Source organism: Notamacropus eugenii, chromosome 7, assembly GCF_028372415.1.
Source record: "Notamacropus eugenii isolate mMacEug1 chromosome 7, mMacEug1.pri_v2, whole genome shotgun sequence".
Lineage (NCBI taxonomy): Eukaryota > Metazoa > Chordata > Mammalia > Diprotodontia > Macropodidae > Notamacropus > Notamacropus eugenii.
The window spans coordinates 122,583,793-122,598,140 of record NC_092878.1 but is presented as its reverse complement, the minus strand read 5'-3'; the positions used below and the strand labels follow the sequence as shown (position 1 = coordinate 122,598,140).

Below are 14,348 nucleotides of genomic sequence, written 5' to 3'. Positions count from 1 at the left end.
ACCAACAATGAATTAGTGCAGCATCTGAATTTTTAAAGAAGTTAAATGAGTTACAGGAGGAAATAGTAAAACTAAAGGTGGGGGACCACAACTTCCTCTTCTCAGAACTAGATAAATCATAACAAATAATAAACAAGTTAGGGAAGTGTATAGAATTTTGGAAAAGTTAGATATGATAGACTTCTGGAGAAAATGGAATGGGAATATATCTTTTTTTTTTCCTGTGGTACATAGCACCTACACAAAAATTGACTGTATAAAGGCATAAAAACATTACAACCAAATGCAGAAAAGCAGAAATATCAAATGCATCCTTTTTGGATCATGGGGCAATAAAGATTCCATTTAATAAATGGCAGTGGGAAAATAGATTAAAAATTAATTGGAAACTAAATATAATCCTAAAAAATAAGTGGGTCAAAGAACAAATTATAGAAAAAATAATTTGATTCAAGAGAATGACAACAATGAGACAATATACCAAAATTTATGGGATTCAGCCAAAGCAGTATTTAGAGGACAGTTTATATCTCTGAATTCTTGCATCAGTAACAGAGAGCAGATCAATGAATTGAGTATGTTACTAAAAAAAGGAAAGAGCATGGATGTGGAGTTATGTTGGAATGAATACCGCCCCCCTCCCCCCCAAAAAAAAAGAAATGTAGGGGTGAGAAACAGATGCATTGGGAGAAGGGAAAAGTAGAATGGGGAAAATTTTATTATAGAAAGATATACAAGGAAGAGTTTTTATAGTGGGGGGACATGCGGGGTGGTAATGGCAGGCAATGGTTGAACCTTACTCTTACTGGAACTGTTTCAAAGAGGGAAGATACATATACATATATACACTTAGTTGTGTATAGAAATCTACCTTACCCAGTAGGGAAATAACAAGAGAAAAGAGGTAAGAGATACGGAGGTAAGGGAAAGGGAGAGCTGATAAAAAGGGCAGAGTCAGATAGGCAGTGGTCAGAAGGAAAACAGACTTTTAAGGAGGGGCTGGATGAAAAGGGAGAAGGATAAACAGAAAAGGAGGAAGGTAAATACAAAATAATCATAACTGAATGTGAATGGGATGAAACAACCCTTAACACAGAAATGGATAGAATGGATTAGAAATATGTAGTTTGAAGAAGAAAGAAATACACAGAGTTAAAATAAAGGGGTGGAGTAGAATCTGTTAGACTTCAGATGAAGTTAAAAAAAAGCAGGGGTAGAAATCTTGTTCTCAGACAAAGCAAAAGTAAAAATAGACCTGACAAAAGAGATAATTAGGGAAATTACATTTTGCTCTGTACCATAGACAATGAAGTAATATCAAAAAATTTACAGCACTTTTTTTCATAAAGGCCTCATTTCTTAAAAATATAGGGAATTAAGTCATTTTTAAAAACAGCCATTCTGCAATTGATAGATGGTCAAAGGATATGAACAGGCAGTTTTCGGAAGAAGAAATCAAAGCAGTTTATAGTCATATAAAAAGTGCTCTAAATAACTTGATAAGAGAAATGTGAATCAAAACAACTCTGAGGTACCACATCATAACTTATTAAAAATAACATACTGGGAGGGGTTGAGGGAAAATGGGTACACTAATAAATGGAGTTGTGAATTGGTCCAGCAATTCTGGAAAACAATTTGGAACTATGCCTAGAGGGCTGTAGAACCGTGCATACCCTTTGATCTGGCAATACCACTATCAGGTCTGTACCCCAAAGAGATCAAAGAAAAAGGGAAAAAGAGTGATATATACAAATATGCTTATAGCAGCTCTTTTTGCGGTGGCAAAGAATTGGAAATTGATGGGATGCCCATCAACTGGGGAATGGCTGAACAAATTGTATATAAATATAATGGAATACTATTGTGCTATAAGAAAAACCTGGGGAGACTTTGTACATACATACATAACACACACAACACACATGATACATATATATGTATTTATACACACACACATATATAAGAACATGCAAAGTGAAGTAAGTAGAACAAGGAGAACATTGTACACAGTAACATCAGCTGTAAAAGACTTGGCTACTCTGATCAATACAATGATCCAAAAGACAATTCCAGTGGACTCTTGATGAAAAAATACTATCTACCTCCAGAGAGAGAATTAATGAACTCTGAAAAATGAAGTATATTTTCTTGCCTTATTTATTTTTTAGTTCCTTCTTTTCCTTCTTTCTTTCTTTCTTTCTTTCTTTCTTTCTTTCTTTCTTTCTTTCTTTCTTTCTTTCTTTCTTTCTTTCTTTCTTTCTTTCTTTCTTTCTCTTTCCTTCCTTCCTTCCTTCCTTCCTTCCTTCCTTCCTTCCTTCCTTCCTTCCTTCCTTCCTTCCTTCCTTCCTTCCTTCCTTCCTTCCTTCCTTCTTTCTTTCTTTCATTATGTGAATGAAGTCTTTGCTTAGACCCTTTGCTACTAGTGGCCTCTGTTGTTACCTACCTTGTATCCGTGTACATAAATGCTCCCTTCACTAAGAACAAGAGTGGAGCTTGCTGGAACATTTGCCCAGGGTTTCACACTAGTAATATATCATTTCCAGTTTGCAATACTATTCCTGTGAGATCAGAAATGGTAACTACCTGGGAGGAAACTGAGGTACAGAAGTTCATTTTTAAACCTTGCTTGAGTTTTTATAGTTTTCCCCCCTTGGTGATGGTTGTTGTTTAGTCACGTCTAACTCTTTATGACCCTGTGGACCGTAGCATGCTATACTTTTCATGGGGTTTTCTGGGCAATGATGCTGGAGTGGTTTGCCATTTCTTTCTCCTGTAGATTAAGGCAAACAGGTTAGGTGACTTGCTCAAAGTTACACAGCTATAAAGAGTCTGAGACTGGATTTGAACTCAAGTTTTCCTTACTCCAGACTCAGCACTCTATCCACTGAGCCATCTAGCTGCCTCATTTTCCCCCTTAGAAGCCATCAAATCAAACTTAGGCACAGAGAGGTTTACTGAGCCTGCTCAGGGTCATGTAGCTAATGGTGTCTGAGAGGTAGGATTTGAACCCAGGTTTTTCTGACATTTTTGTCTTGCCTACATGTAACCCCTAAGTTACTTTCAGTAATTATGACAGGGAATCTTGGTTGGGCTGGCAAAAAGCTTGAGATTCCTGTTTCAGGTTCTCTTGTTTGTCATGAGTTTTTAATCTTGGTTTGGTCAGCTTGCATTTTGTGGATGGTGTTTCTTTTGTCTCAGGTTGCTGCATCAACTGGACACACGGTTGTGTTAGTGGACCAGACAGATGAGATCCTGGCCAAGTCCAAAAAAGGAATTGAAGAAAGCCTTCGGAGAGTGGTCAAAAAGAAATTTGCAGAGAATCCTCAGGTAACCTCTTAAGTCTTGATACCTTCAGATCAAACCACTTAGAAATTGATTGTGCTCTTTGTATGGAGTAAAGAAGTCCACAAAGTTAGCACTTTTCTGTTGAGCAAGCACAGTGGTGAGTAGGGACATCAGATGTGCTTTTATGATTCAAGAGGCCCCGAGAGTAGCTGGGAACATGGGCATCAGAGAGACCCTGATTGGGGGAAGGAGGCTCTGAAGCTGGTGAGTTCCTCAGCCTCTGACTTGTCCTCAGCAGCACCTATCTACTGCCGTTACCAGAATTCCTTGTTATGCCAATGCTTACCAGGGAGTCTGTTCTTGGTTTCTGAATCATCCTGTTGTAAATGTTTCCCTTTTTTTGCACTGTCCTGTACAGATATTTCTGAGACCTCCAGGGGCATTGAAGTTTGGATAGAATACAGTAGGAATGTAGGATCATGGGGTCAAAGCTGAAGGACCTCAGAGACCATCTGGTTCAATTTCATTGTTTTACAAATGAGGAAACTGTGGCTCCAGGAGGTAAAAGTGACCTTTTAAAAGACCACTTAGAGATTAAATAATAGACTGGGATGCAAGCCCAAGGTCTCAGACTGAATCCAGCTATCTTTCTGCAATTTTAATTTGACCCCTGTACATTTTGAATTTGTGTAATTCTTAGTCTTCTAAGGTAACATTGGAAGGGCCATGTTGATTTTTACCAGATTTGACACATCATAATTTAGGTTGTATTCCTGAATTAATCTACCATTCCTTACATCAGTTTCTTTTTCTATACCTATATAGTCACTGCCTAGAATTTAGGCTCTTTGATTAAAGAAATAGACTTCAAATGGGTTTCCAGATGAGCGCATTTTTCCTTGAGTGAAATCTAGACGAATCATTAGAAATAAGCTCTAAAACCAGATAATACTTAATGGAAAATAAAGGAAACATTTGAGTTTGACAAAGCCTTTGTGAAGTCTCCTCCTTCTGTCCCCCCTACTTTCATTGTCTAGCTCTTTATGACCCTGTGGACGATACCATCCATAGGGTTTCATTGGCAAAGATAACTGGAATGGTTTGCTATTCCCTTCTCCAGTGGATTAAGGCAAACAGAGGTTAAGTGACTTGCTCAGGGTCACATAGCTAGTGATTATCTGAGGCTGGATTTGAACTCAAGTCTGAATAACTTCAGGTCTAACATTCTATCCAGTGAGCCACCTAGCTCCTCCGAGGCAAACAGAGGTTGAGTGACCTGCCCAGGGCCACACAGCTAGTAAATATCTGAGGTCAGATTTGAACTCAGGTCTTCCTGACTCCAAGCCCAGAGCTCTATCCCTTGAGCCATCTACCTACTCTCCCCTGGCTTAATTTTTCTCTTGTAATCTATTTTGTGCTGTGATAAAATAAATAGTATCACGTTTTTAGACTAATGGAAAGCACCAGTCTAAATTCAAGCCCTTCTTAGAGAACTGAGTTATAGGCTTGCATTGAAAATAAGAATAAAAAGAATTATCGGGCTAGAAAGAATGATGCAGAGAATGTGGTGTTACTGATTCTAGATACTTAAACAATTGGCATAGCCTCCTTAGTAGCGTAGCCTGGAGTGAACAGTTGTGAACATAAAGATTGGCATGTCTATTTAGAACTAGGCTGATAGAATAACCTCTTGGAAGTGGGATGTAGGAAGATTTTATTTTCAGCACATAGCGATATTTTCTGGGGCGCATTGGTTTCTTCTCACTCTGTTTTGACAATATTAAGAAATATTTTCAAATGAAGTGTGTGACTTTTTTTCTCCTTTCTCCTCCACATTCCTTAGGCTGGTGATGAATTTATTAAGAAGACTATGAGCAACATATCTTTGAGCACAGATGCAGCTTCTGTGGTCCATAGCACTGACTTGGTGATAGAAGCCATTGTGGAGAACCAGAAACTAAAAAATGAGCTTTTCCGGAGGCTGGACAAGTTTGCAGCAGAGTATGTATGCAGGCACCCAACTGGTCTTTATTTTCCTCTAAAACCCATCCCTTTTCCTAACTTTCTTCTTTCTGTCAACTCTCCTATTTTCTACCATCTTTCTAGGCATGTAGCTTCTCTACCTTGTAGTCAGCCTTCATTTTTTTCTATCTTCAGTCCCCCATACACAGTCAGTTGCAAAGTCCCGTTGAGTTTGCCTTCACAGTATCTCTCCTGTCTGTCCTTTATATATGAACTGTCACCACCAGATGCTTAGGCCCCACTTTGCTTAGGGTCACAGCCTACAAAAAACCTATATATAGTCCCTCCCATTTCTAGTCCATTCTCCCCAGAGCTGCTAAAATGGTATTCCTAAATCACCAATCTGACCATGTCACTCTCCTGTCTATGTATCTCCCTGTTGGCTTTTAGGATAAAATACAATCTCCTCTTCAGGCATCTTAAAGCCTTTAAAATCTGATGCCAACATATCTTTTGGGAACACTCCCTCTCATTCCCCCTTGTGGATTCCAATTCCAGCCAAATTGGCATAGTTATTACTACAGTAACATATTGTGCTCTACTAACGTTAGCATATACATAACAAATTAGCATAGTTATTATTATGCCAACACCCTTCTCTGTGCCATCACAGGCCATCACCTTAAGCAGCTCTTCTCTAACTAGAATGAGCTAAAATTCCTCGCTTTCTTCTATACATAGCTCACATCCTACTTCCTGTGAGTGGTCTTTCCCATACTTTCTGTTAGTGTTCTTTGCCCATGAAATTTGTTTTACAATAGATGGTCCTTGAGGTCAGGGACTATTTTATTTTTGTCTTTGTTTCCCCAGTGCCCAGTATGGTGTGTAGCACATAGTAGGTGCTTAATACATGCTTCTTGAACTGAATTGTCTAATATATACAGTATTTTTTGAGTCTTTCCTGTGTGCATTCTACATCTGTCTTCCTCTTTCTGCTACAGGGGATACAAAAGATACTTTTCCCTCAAGAACTTTCAATCCGTGGAGGTGTTGATAATGATAGTTCATGTTTGTAAGCCTTAGAGCATTATATAAAGTGCTTTCCTTCTGTAAGTCCTGTGAGTGCATTTGCATATGAAAGAACTAAGGCTCAGAAAGGTTATAGGACTTGCCCAGTTAGAAGCTAGCAAGTAGCAGAGCCAACATTCAAATCCAGGTCTTTTGCCTCCAAATTATTACCACTATATGCCATTAGAGTGGTTCAGACAAAGGTCTCTCACTTCATCAGTCATGGAGTATCAGGAAGACTTCAATGGAAGAGGAAACAGGTAAGGAAATATTCTTGTGAAATGCTTCAGTACAAAAAAAGGACCTTAAAGGATGGATGCGATTCAACAAATGGAAATGGTAATGAGAAGGAATTCTTGGAAGAAGCCAAGGAAGGAGGCAGGAAAACATGGGGCAAAGTCCGAAAACAGTCATGAGTCCATTTCGGATTAGATTGACTTTGCATTGTTAGAGAAGCCACGGGAGGTCTGGAGAGACCTGGTTTCAAGTCCCATCTTTGACCTTGAGCAAGTCCCTTAACTTCTTAGTGCTCTAAACAATGATCTAAGACTGAGTTGCAGAGAGAGAGTGCTGTCCTGCACTAGTAGAGGGGAATTTCTTCACATAGGAGTTTAGTGGAATCACAGGATGAGTCTCTATCCCTTGATTGTCTTGGATCATCCACATGATGGACTATATGTTCCGCTCTATTCATCTTTAAGAGGAAAACAAGACCTACATCAGGAGGAGGGGGACCAATGAGTCTTCAGCACATTGTGCCAGACGGTCATCATTGGCAGTAGCATCTCTTCCAGTAGAGTTAGTGTAGATGTCAGAATGTTTTAATACCCTTAAAAACTGAAGATATCTCTCACTTCATCCTTCTGGGTGATCTCTCATTTATATTTTATTATAGGTTAATATTATTATTTAATTAATTAATATTTACATATTAATATATTTTTTATTTGTATTTATAAAATTAATATATAAATGCTTGTTTTCTTCCTTCCTGCCGGAAAACTTAAGGCTGTGGGTGCCCCTGCCAGAGAAGAAAGGGGACTGGACTCTACGCTCTTTTTGGATTTGAAAAACTAATTAAATACACACACAAGAAACCAATATATCTTACCATAGTAGTCAACATTGAGTGAACATAAAGACCCCATCCACTTGGATGAGTACTCACTATTTGACCAGATCTACTGGGAAAATTGGACAGCATAATGGAGGAAATTAGATTTAGACCAACATATTACACATTATGCAAAATAAGCTCCAAAAGGGGAACATCTTCATGATAGAAACTGTCATATCATAAATGTAGACAAATGGAAAGAAATCAGCTATCAAATCTTATCTCCTTTCCCCCTAAAACCTAGGTCAGTCATTCTAAGGAAGAACTTTTCTGCCCCAAAGATCTTGCCCAAATTGTTCAGATTTACAGCAATTAGATATATCTTGTCTAACAAGCAAGCACCCAGGGAGGGTTACAGGAATAAGGTAGGAGACTATCAGAAAACAGCTAGTTTTGGAAAAAGCCTTAGGGATTTTCTAGCCTAGGCATCAGGGCTGTCAGACTCAAATAGAAACAGATCCCCTGTAGTTTGCATATTGACTTAGTTTTAAAATGTACTGTTAAATGTTTTATTATATTTTTATTTTGTTAGATATTTCCCAGTTACATTTTCATTTGGTTCAGGCTATACTTCTATTTTGGGCTGTGTGTATGTGATATGTTGGATTTAGTTTTTCATTGTTAGAGAAAAATTTTAGAATTACAGAGCTGAAAGGGAACCCCTGGAGGTCTTCCAACCTAGTCCTTTTCATTTTACAGATGAGGAAATTGAGGCAGAGGTTAAATGACTTGCCCAAGGTCACTCTGCTAGTAAGTGTCTGAAGTAGAATTTAAACCCACATCCTCTTGACTTCAAGTCTAGCACTTTAATCACTAGACAATACTTTTTCCCTAATTATTGGTATCTGTCTGTAATTTAATGGTGCTATCTGAAGTGGGCAGAAGGAATATTTAACTACCCACATGAGTAGTTTTGCCTCAGATTCTTTTTAATCCAGGCCCTGACCCTTTCTTTACTTATTAATCCCAAAGACTGGCATTTTGTAACTGGTCAGATTGAAACTCACCCTGCACCCTTTCCCTCAACCCCTCCGAGAAGGGGAGTCAGGGGCAATGAGCTGGCACCAGACATAGACTTACATAAATGTCAAGGAGTTTTCATTGGAACTGCCCAGGGTAAGTGATGCAGTGTGAAAATAGAGGAAAGGAGTCAGGGCAGTATTTATTTTCTCTTCTCCGCATATGTGCATGACTTCTTGTGTCTTAAGACCAAGATCAATTCAGCATCTAAATGTTTAGTTCAGGGGTGAGAAACCTGTGGCCTCAAGGTTACATATGACCTTCTAGGTTCTTTGGTGTGGCTTTTTAACTGAGTCCAAGTTTTACAGAACACATCCTTTTATTAAGGGGATTTATTCTGTGAAGTGTGGATTTTGTCAGAGGGCCACACTTAAAGACCTAGAGGGCCATATGTGGCATCAGCTGCATATTCCCCACCTCTGGTTTCTTCCTTTCTGTGATGGTTAGCTTATTTGAGTAGCCTGCTGTTTGGCCTTACCTACTTCCAAGAACATAATCCTGGCTAGGAACACTAGCCTTTTCTACTGGAATGGAAAGGCAGGATGAGGTTATAAGAGAACAAAGTCCTTCTTAAACAGCTTTCAGTATACAAAGGCTAAGGAGCTCAACCCCAGATGAAAGCACCACCACAGATGGAAAAGGTGATCAGAGAAACCCTACATTCAACAGAACATAGTGTAAAACCCCTCTGATCTGGTCCTAGAGATGTCACCTCTCTGAAGCATAGGTTCATGATCAGTGGTAGTTACTGGCATTGGAGCAAGAGGTGGGATTACTTACTACCTGTAGTAAGGGATCTAGGGCAAATCATTCAGACTTTTTGAGCCTTGTGTGATTCATCTGTAAGATGAAGGAATTAAATTAATTATCCTCCAGGATCCCTTCTAACTCTTAAGTCTACATCTATGATTGATTTCAGCGCTCACTTTCAGCATTAACATTCTATGGTTCTTTGATTCTGGGATCTTATAAAAATAAAGTTTGTATTTTTTGATGACAAGCTAACTTGTTTACTTAAGGTCACAGCAACTTGAGATAATCAGAGTTGTAAGGGATTTTATTTTTTATTTTATTTTTTGAAGATCAAAAAAAAAATGTTTCCTTCCAAAGAAAATTTTATTTTTTCCCAATTGCATATAAAAACAATTTTAAACATTTATTTTTAAAAATTGAGTTCCAAATTCTCTCCCTCTCTCCTTCCCCTCCCCAGTCCCTTTGATGGGTAAGCAATTTGATACAGCTTGTGTGTGTGCAATTGTGCGAAACATTGGAAGAGACTTTGGAGGTACTAGTGACACAGTGGGATAGATTCCTAGGTTCAAGGTCAGAAAGTCCTGAGTATAAATCTGGCTTCAGATACTTGCTAGCTGCATGAGAAGGGATAAGTCACATATTTTTTGTCCTCCCCAGTTTGCTTAACTATAAAATGGGGATGATAATAGCACCTATCTTGGAGGGTTGTTGTGAGGATCAGATGAGATAATATTTGTAAAAATGCACTGGAGCATAGTAGGCAGTTAGGTAGCACACCGGATAGTAAAGCATCAGGCTCCAGACATTTACTAGCCACGTGACCCTCCGTTTACTTTAAGCCACTTGAGAAGGAAATAGCAAATCACTTCAGTATCTTTGCCAAGAAAACCCCATGGACATTATGGTCCATGGGATAATGAAGAGTTGGACGTGACTGAAAACAATAAGAAAAAGTATAGCCTCAGGCTTTGAGGTAATTTAAATCTAACTGTAGAGATAGAGTTTTTACAAAGGAAAGGATCATAGCATCAAAAGACTTAGACTGGAAAAGACCTTGGAGACCATCTAGACCAGCCCCTCTACTTTAAGGTAAATGACTTGCCCAGTGTCACACAGGAAGTGGCCTGAAAATAATGGAGTACAAATAGACTGCCTCAGTCAGAAGTAGGTGAAAAGTCAGGTGGCACAGTGAATAGAGCACCAGACCTGGAATCAGAAAAATCTGAGTTCAGATCGGGCCTCAGACACTAGCTGTGTGATCCTGGATAAGTTGTTTACCCCCTATTTGCCTCACTTCCTCATCTGTAAAATGGGGACACACTGGAGAAGGCTATGTATGGCAAACCACTCCATTATCTTTGCCAAGAAAACATCATGGACAAAGGTCGCAGAGTTGGATGCAACTGAACAACAAAATGGTGAAGAAGTTTGATGGATTTACCATTCCAGTGACAAGACAGAACATTTGTTAATGTTTGTCTTTGTATCCTGACTACCTTAACCCAGTGTCTGGCACTTGGAAGCTCCTTAGGCAGTATTTATCTATTGATAAATTGACCAGTATCTATTGATACTGAGCAAATTATTTGAATTAATTTTTATTTAAATTATTTTAATTTGAATAATTAAATTATTTAAACAGCTAGGTAGGGCAGTGATAGAGCATTGATTCTGTGGTTGGGAAGACCTGAGTTCAAGTATGACCTTGGACATTTAACTATGTGGCCCTGAAAGTCACTTAACCCCACTCAGACTCAATTTCCTCTTCTGTAAAATGGGAATTCTGATACCTAACTCTCAGGATTTTAATGATAAATGAGATAGTGTTTGAAAATTGCTTTGCAAACCTTAAAGTGTTTTATTTATGATTGATTGTTCTTATTTATTCATATATATTATTAATATTAATAATTATCCCTGAACCTTGGTTTCCTCATCTTTAAAGCAAAGATAATATAACAGCTACCACTTACTACTTAGGGTTGTTATGTGGAAAGTATTTTGTAAATCTTTAAAATTTAAGCTCATATAAAAATGTCAAGTGTTCCTTGTATGGTGACTCCCTCTACCAAGGCATATCATGACTCCCTAGGACCTACTAAGTAGATCCAAAGGAGTTAGATCTGATTTCCTACACCCCACCTACGTAAATCAAGTCACAGGCGCAGACCAAAATCAAAATAAAATTTCCTGGCTTTTAAATTGAGAATGGAAGTAGCTCTGTTATTTGAGTTTGTTTGAGAGAGTCCAGAGCTCTGTACCTTCAGCTTATTTGAGCTTATGGTTTAAGGAAGTCCTTCATTTATATGTGTCAATTTCTAGGGCAACCATACCGTATGCTACATTGTTTTTCTTTTTAGCCCATTGCCCTTTGAGTGACTGAATGACTCTGTCCCAGTAGAATGGGTTGTTTTTCTCGTAGATTTCAAACAAGTTACAGTTGCCTCGTTGAGGCCAAGCCCATGATTTTCATACTCTTTCTAATGACCTAGGCTCATCAGGGATAGTCAGCATGCTGCCTCTTCTAGACTGCTCATTGCCTATTTTTCCACAAGGTGGCACAATAGGAACAAGAAACTATATTTGGATTTCTTTAAGGAAGTTTTTTTTCTTTTTTTCCCATGGTATTTGTAATCCAGCTGTCAGATGTTACATTTTGTATTAATCTGGAAGCAGGGGGAGAGATTATTGTGAGCATTTCATCTGGTGCTGTAGTCTTATTCTGTTTCTCCCAACATTGAATTGGAAATTTGGAGATAATTTACATTAAAAAATTATTTGGAAAAAAAAAGGCACTATGTTTAATGTTTGCCATTAGAGTTTCCTGGATGGAAGTTTGTTTGAAATATAGGTTTATCCTGAGTTGTCCTTATCAGACTTCCACACAAATCTTTCTTTCTGATGGTGGAATTCTCTGTTGTTTGTCCTTTGTTTCTGAGGAGGACCACAAATGAGGAAGATGATGCCGTAACTTTTTGCGTGAGGTAGGGCTGTGCAAGGTCACCAGCCTCACTTTCTCCTCTGGAGTCATCAGGATCCCCTGGCAAGATATAGATCAGGACAATTAGAAATGGTGCTGGGAATTCATTAAGGAGTCCTAGGAAGACGTGGGGCAGCTAGGTGGTGTAATGGTAGAAGGTCCAGTCTGGAGTCAGGAAGACCTGAGTTCAAATGTGGCTTCAGACAATTGCTGTGTGACCCTGAGCAAGTCACTTAACCTCATTTGCCTCAGTTTCCTCATCTATAAAATGATTTGGAGAGAGAAATGGCAAATTACTCCAGTATCTGTTATGAAAATCCCAAATGGAGTCACTAAGGGTTGGACATGACTGACCAACAACTCAACAACAATGAAGATATAGGGAAGGCTTCTCTGTCATTTTGTAGAAGAGAAGTCCTTTTGTCAAATGAAAATATTAAGTTTCTCGGTGGGAATGTACTGCAGAGAGGATACTATGTTTGAAGGGAAGGAGTCTGATGTTGGAATCTCAATATCTGTGTGACCTTTGGAAAATTATATAACATCCCTGGATTCCCTCATCTGTAAAATGAGAGGATTAGACAAGGTCGTCTCCAAGACTTCTTACAACTCTAGCTCTGTGATCTTATGTATCTATGTAGTTATAATTTGTTAAATGGACTTTTAAAGTTCTTCGTACCTTTCCAGTTGCTTTACACCTTACTCCCTTCTGTTGTCTGATCCAGTGACATTAATATCCTTGTCTCCTACTTTGTACATGTTTACTGCTTTGTCTCCCTGCCTAGAATCCTCCTCTCCTCATCTCTGCCTTCTGGCTTCCTTTAAGTCCCTCCCTAAATTCTACTTTCTACAAGAAGCATTTCCTGACATCCCTAAATCCTAGAGCCTTTCTTCTGTTGATTACTTTCAATTGTTTTCATGTTGAGAGCAGAGAGCAGCAGGGTGCTTTCTGGTACATAGTAAGTGCTCAAGAAATGCTTGTTGACTATGTTGATAACTTTATCATGACATAGTAAAATAGTTTCTAGGTGCTTTTTACTTTTTTTTTAAAAAATATATCCCATCTTTAGTAGGTTTTACTGATTTTTTTTCTTTTTTTAATTGGTGAATTTGTTTGGGACAGTTAGAAAAAATGTCCGTTTATCTTTGTAACTATGTTTTGTTAAACCATACACAGAAAAAGAGAATTTTTACCCTCTATTCCATGTGAATTAGAATATGAAAAAGAGTGATAAGGGAACAAGCTTCCCTTTAAATCATAGATTGACTTAATTTAAATCCAGACCTGAGATCATATGATGTGTTTCTGGGGGAATACACTGTTTTTTTCTTCCTTTTCCCCAAAGGGGGCAGATTAGCTGATAGACTAGAGTCAGTAGCTACCTAATATGGTGTACTTAAGACCTAAGTTCTAGTCATTGCTAATGATGTAAAATTACTTGGACATCCTGTTGTTTTTTTTTGTCTCTGCAGACGCACGATCTTTGTCAGCAATACTTCCTCTTTGCAAATCACAGACTTAGCCAATTCTACCACCAGGCAAGATCGATTTGGGGGGCTCCATTTCTTCAACCCTGTGCCCATGATGAACCTGGTAGAGGTTTGTATTTGTATATATAAACATGCATTTGCTTAGTTGTTACTCTTGATGTGTTCTGGTTTATTCTTGTGTTCAGGTATGATGTCTCCATCTCTTAGAAAGCCTATCTTTTTCAAAGGAAGGAGAGGAAAAAATGGGAAGAAAAGAGGGATGAGGAAGGATATAGATAAGGGAAGAGAAAGAATGAATGAGGAAGAAAACTGCAGAGATCACTGTGCCTTCAGTTTTTGAATCTTGTGCTTATACCAAGAGCAAAGAAGATTTTGCTGCTGGTCAACGGATGGGCTGCCATATTTGTTTGTAAGATTGTGAGTAGTATAGGAATAGTCTCACCTGAAGATTGAAGAAGGCAGCTAGTAAAAACAGTACTCTTGAAGAATTCATGGCCAAATGACAGCATTACGGGATATAAAATAGATAATTTTTATTATATCAAATTTAAGAGTTTTTATATAACCAAAACCAATTCAGCCAAGAAACAGGAAACCAGAGAAAAAACTTTATAGTAAGTTTCTCTGATAAAGGCCTCATTTCTCAAATATAAAGAAAACTGAGTTAAA

General features: G+C 38.3%; 1 protein-coding gene across 1 annotated transcript in view; it reads left to right on the top strand.

The window, feature by feature from the left end:
• Positions 1–14,348, top strand: part of HADH (hydroxyacyl-CoA dehydrogenase) — a 50,194-nt gene that overhangs the window by 18,977 nt on the left and 16,869 nt on the right. Inside the window, exons 2-4 of the mRNA XM_072622498.1 lie at positions 3,202–3,330; positions 5,132–5,289; positions 13,662–13,788. Coding sequence (XP_072478599.1) covers positions 3,202–3,330; positions 5,132–5,289; positions 13,662–13,788 — 414 coding nt within the window. The remainder of the gene's footprint in view (positions 1–3,201; positions 3,331–5,131; positions 5,290–13,661; positions 13,789–14,348) is intronic.